This window comes from Protopterus annectens, chromosome 6.part0 (assembly GCF_019279795.1).
Source record: "Protopterus annectens isolate FY-2018-M chromosome 6.part0, PAN1.0, whole genome shotgun sequence".
Taxonomy (NCBI): Eukaryota; Metazoa; Chordata; order Ceratodontiformes; family Protopteridae; genus Protopterus; species Protopterus annectens.
Window position 1 is genome coordinate 474585571 of NC_056737.1, and position 6000 is coordinate 474591570.

Here is a 6000-nt window from a genome sequence, read left to right on the forward strand (position 1 = left end):
TGATAAAAATTAAATACAGCAAATTTTAGAGTACACAATCAACGCAAGTAAGACAGCCTTAGCATTTTCAAACACAAACCAGACTCAAAAAGGTACCAAAGGAATCAAAAGAGGTCATACAGCAACTTTTCTTAAGGAAAAAGTATTGCTATGAGCTACAGCTCCGATTATTACCTCCACCTTGGTTTATGGGTGTTAAAATCCTTCTACATGGCACACACCACAAAAGGTTTCTCATCCAGAAGAAAAAGTTCATTGTTCCCCTCTACTCATTAGACCCATTATAGAGAACAGCACCCCTTTTGGTATGTACCTCAAAAGACATCTACAACTCCACAGGCCACAGAAATACCTCACAAAAAGAGGATTACTGGCCTCAAAACGGATACCCTACGCAGACTGTCTCAAAAAACTCCAGCTTTACTCAGTCGCATATTGCCTACTCAGAGGTGATCTCTGCCCAACATACAAAGCTATGTCAAACCCAGAGCTGTTGGACATGCTCCACTTAAAGAAATCCCAATCCCTCCGAATTACACGCTGTAGGGACCTAAACCTTGTCACCACAATAAAACAAAACATGCTGGAGGGATAGATTCCTGTCCCAGAGACTTCCCATACTCTGGAACAGACTACCTATGTCAAACAGAGCTCCTCATTAGCACTCAAGAAAAAACTTGATGACTGGATGGGAAATAGGAAATTCACCCCAGGGATCACTTCTGTGGCTCTGCTTGACAGGGGCACAGGAAAAAAAAATTATTGGGTGGCGAAAGCCAGGGTACCTTTTTGGCTAGGCTTATATAGGCCCTAGGGCCAATAGCCTAGTACCTACCTATGAACTGGTCATGCAGGATGTAGTAGTCACTGCCCAGGTAAGACACGGCTACCTCCCAAACAGATCAAAGGCAGTCAAAGTTGGGCAAGACTTTCAGTGCTCACAGTGTATGGACAAATGTAAAGTTTATAAATAAGTTAAAAAGAAAAAATAATGCATAAACTACTGTGTGGGTTACCACTGAAACAAATAATGCTAATTTAACAAAAACTAAACCAATAAAAGAACTAGATATAAAATAACATAAATAATGCTAATGGTAGACCAGCACTGCTTATTTTGCTTTTGTTTACCAGTTTTGTCCGACTGGATTTAGTAAAACATCTTTTCAGCAGAGACCTGGGGAAAAAAAGCTCCAACACATTACAAACATTTTTAAAACAGAGGTTCAGTAACGTATAAGAACATGCATTAAAATTATACACTACAAATACATTTGCTGATAAGATTACATTTATATGAAATAAAGGTAACTATTATAGCATAAAGGATACTTGAGCATTAACTTGCATCTGAAAGGTGTATTAGGGGTTTGTCAAATAGATAATGTGAATTTTTTTAGTAATTCAAAGAAACTGACACAAGGGAAGGAACTAGGTAGAGCAGAAAGTTAAACTGCAGCAAGTTTATATTAAAAATAAAGAGGTGGAGGTGAACAATGTCAAAGCTCTGTATATGGCTGTGAGACACTAGAGAGAAAAATCACTAATACCTATAATCAAATTATCTAATACTGCAGATGACTCTGTATATTAAGACAGTACAGCTAAACTTTGGAATCGCTTCCCACTACTGCTAAAATCCCATTGAGAATGCAAACATTTAAAATGTCGCAATAACTTCACCTGTCAAGTCAATGGATCTGCTCCTGTACATCCCTAGGATACATGTCACCGTTATGTTCAGCTTGCCATACTTACTGTCAAACCCTTTTCAATGTTCTATGCCCCATAACCAGTTTTCACAAATACTGGAATAGTTTTACTAGCATCTCTCAACCGTATACATAGTTTTGGCTTTGCCCTTAACAGTGAAAACGGTTGTTCCGGTAGAAATGTGATTTTGGGTAAGGAGCAGTAATTTACTATTTTTAGGCATTAACAACATCTTTGACTTATTTAGCCATATTTCAAATCAATAAGAAGGATTGCCGTGTAAGGTCGTGGAGTTGAGAGATTTGATAGAATGGATCAGTCGAGTCATCAGCATATTAAACTAGGATAGCATTTACTGTAGTAGAGTAGAGGTCATTGAAGAATATGTTGAAAAGTATTGGGCCTAGTACTGAGCCATGTAGGACAACAGTAGTTACAGGCAAGAAAGGGAGAAATCATTCTTCCATTTGACTGCTTGTGCCATGTTGTGATGAATGCTCCAATTAAACAAATAAGGTTTACAATTTAAGATGAATATATTTAATTGGATTTATGTCAAAATATCAAACAGACAAATTGTTGAAACCCATATGGTCAACAGTTCAGTCAAAAAAAAAAAAAAAAACACACACACACACACACACACACACACACACACACACACAAACACAATGCCAAAACGCCTGCACACACATAGACGATGCTTTTACGGGGGGCAAGCCCCCTACACCCCCTAATTACATATACCAACACAGAGATCGCACTACAGTGGGGGAAAAAGACAAATTTCCTGATCCCTACTGTACTGTAATCTCAGTCAGAATGGTTTGACGGACTGAATAGTCGATCATACGGATTTTGACCATTCATCTTTCGATCTTTTGACACTGACCAGATTTAAATCACAGCTTAAAATCAATAAGCCCTATATCCTACAAATGAATTCAAGCACTTGCATGCCTTGTTATCTACCTGGGATTTAAATTATCTCTGCATTCTGAAGTACAAAAATCACACTACAAACCCCAGTAAAAATAAAACATGTTTAGTTACGATCAAAACAAAAAAAATTCTTGTAAAGTTGAACAGGGAGAAAAATATGAAGAGGAAAAAAAAAATAGAGGAAGAACCTGGCACCACAGCTTCATTTGCATGTGGCTTTTTAAAATCACAGCATTTTCCACACTTGAACCCAAATCTACAAAGTAGCCACCCAAAGTTTGATAGGAAGGCAAGATATGAGAAAAGGAGGGGGAAAAAAAGCAATGTGCATTGTATGGGGAGCCCAAGATCAGGGAAACAGAGGGGAGGACTAGAGGGGTGTATGTGTTTGTATGTGGGGGGAGGGGCTGAAAAGTTGGCCTAGGACACCATTTCATCCAAGTCTAGACCTATACGACTGTTGTACTGTACTGCTATTGCAACTAAATGCCAGTAACTAAGTGTCCACCTTGTGGATCTAATTTTAGTAAAAATGGACTCACACGTATGACAATATTCCTCTTGTTAAATGAAAGTCAGTGAGATTAAGGAACGGAGTTTACAGAATACTACCATTTGAGAGAGCCTGATGCAACTGCAACACATTTCCATTAGAAAAATATTATTCATAGGAGTTTACAGAATACTACCATTTGAGAGAGCCTGATGCAACTGCAACACATTTCCATTAGAAAAATATTATTCATAAGAAATGCATGCTATGTGCAAGATGTTTGATCAGTCTCCAAAATGAGACATTTATGGTCATTTGTAAACAATATAAACAAATAAAAACTGAATGGACAAAAACCTTAGGAAACAGAGGACTACAGTGTACAGCTTAGTAACAAGCTCACGACCTTCATCCTTTCCACTAACTGAAAGATTCCCCAAAATATCCTCACTCATTCACATTTCCAAGATAACAAAAAAAAAATATTTAAATTGAGAAACTGGTAAAATAATAATCAAAATCGTGTCCAGTCCAGATTCTAATCGAGCAGACTAAAACCCATATGCAGTAGCTTCAAATTCCTTTTACTACTTAATGAAAAAGCATATTATGATGTTTGGATTATGGTTAGATGTGAAAGCTATTTAAGGACAAGGACATGTACGCAACTGTATGCAATGCAAGCATTTTATTTTCTGTAATATCACTGCTCCACACTACGCATGCAATATCGCACATTTTTATACAAACACATCCTTATCACAGAAAAATGTAAGATCCCTGACAAATACTATTGTTTCTACTAAAAAGTCTAAAAGCACAGAAAAAAACTGCAAACCAATAGAAAGTCAAGTTACATAATCAATTAGCAATTATTTTTACAGAAGCTAGCCAGTGCTGTCAATATGCATGCGAAGGCCACACACATACTTTTAGACCTTCTCGTGAAAAGAAACTGAAAGAGCCTGTGTTGTATACAAAGATTAACTTTAGAAAGCAAAATGTGGAACTAAACTCAGCCAAATATCAACATGATCACTCTATACCGCCCCTCAACAGCATCTTTCAACTGTAACCCCATTATAAGAAGCATTCCTCATTTTCAGTCTTAAAAACTCCATATCCCACATTTAAAGGGTTCCTCATACATTAACTGTCAATATTTTTAACAAACATCAGTAGCAAAGAATAGTGAAATGGATGATTGTACATTTGTTAACATTCTTTAACATATACCAAATGCAAGCAGTATAAAAACTTGCTGTAAGCATGAGAAACAGTTATGGCCATGATTAGATCTTCAAAGCAAACTACTAGGTTCCACATTTGCTAGTTACAAAGCAAGTGAAACATCAACAAATAGTAACACTGTCAGAACTGGTACATACAAAAACCCTACAACCAGATGGGTACCGACTTGAAAATAAATCATGTCATTATAATACACTTAATGCCAGAGCTCTCATCATAATCAGGGACAAATCTCGTAAGAAACTGACAAATCCAGAAATGAGAGAGATCAGGAACAGTTTTAAAATATTAGTATTGTTAACTTGAAACGCTGGCGAAATAAGATAATGTGAAGTAATACACACGGTTCTGAAGTAAATGTTGTCCAAAAATCTAATTAATGTCATTAAGTGTAATACGCCACTTTTACCACAAAAGTAATTCTAGAAGGAATTAAAAGGGACAGGGCTAAAACAGGAGTGCAAATTAGGGATAGTTGATAGTATGGCTATACTGAGACTACACGAAGCACGGAAAAAAACACAGGTTAGGATGGAAGCAGCGCTAGACGAGTCGTACTAGACTTTAAACTTCATGCTATCTCACATATCTAATCGGTGTATCCTTCACAATTAACATTTAAAAAGCAACGTAAAATAAAACTTATAAGAGTACAGGTAAACAAAAAGTGTCTAAAATACTAAGTACAATTACAACTTTAACGGGTATTAGTACGCCAAACTAAGAAAGTATTTTTAATATTAGTTGTATAACCGTACACTAAGGACAAGCTTCATTTCTACACACTTTTCAACCATAAACTATAAAAGGTACAACTTGATCTTGGGGATTTTTCCTTTCTTAAGGCCTTCTTCTACCGGCTTTCTGCTGTTATTACTTACACCCGGTTTCCTTCTTTATTTCCTCGATCTCTTCATCCCTCAACAAAGTAGAAGCCCGTGAACCCATCCTTTCAAGTAGCTTTTCAGGACACCCTCACCTCAAGAACAAAATCAAATTGTGCAAGCAGTTAAGATCAGAGAATAAGTCTTCCTCAGCACTTTCCAACAGCTTTTACCGATTGGACGTGCAACAATATGACGTAACACCGGCAAATTCCACATAGACCGTACGCTGTATATATTGCTCCACACTACTTGCCAGCTATGCAGTTTTTATTATTTATATTTGCTTAAGTACACAAAGTGCAATACTTGATGACGTACTACAGACCGCCCCCAGCTAAAGGGTGGGTTTGGCACCTGCTGAGTTCCAAGGGCTGTAGGTAGAGTCTCTCTAAATCTGGGATTGCTTACCTCTTCTTAATTGAAACCATTATTTGAGAAAAATACAGGCTATGGTTATTCCTGTTGTGTGGTACGAGTTTTTAGGAATACTTAAATGTTTTTGTCCTCAGCTTTAACTTTAGCCATCACAGATTTACTTTCTATAAACTCAGGGCCTCTTTAAGAGTTCACATATTATTAAAGAACAGCAAAACATGAATAAATCGCATTTAACAGCAACTATAGGGTGCAGTATCTGTAGATCTTTAAAAACACTAATCTTTCTGATCCCCTGACCCCTACTATTATTTTTAAAAAAAACACTGCTATCGTGAT

General features: G+C 36.9%; 1 protein-coding gene across 1 annotated transcript in view; it reads right to left on the minus strand.

Annotated features, from left to right (window-relative positions):
* Nucleotides 1–5519, minus strand: part of CHP1 (calcineurin like EF-hand protein 1) — a 234686-nt gene extending 229167 nt beyond the window's left edge. The window contains exon 1 of the mRNA XM_044074206.1: nucleotides 5281–5519. Coding sequence (XP_043930141.1) covers nucleotides 5281–5347 — 67 coding nt within the window. The 5' untranslated portion in view covers nucleotides 5348–5519. The remainder of the gene's footprint in view (nucleotides 1–5280) is intronic.
* Nucleotides 5520–6000: the final 481 nt, after the last annotated feature.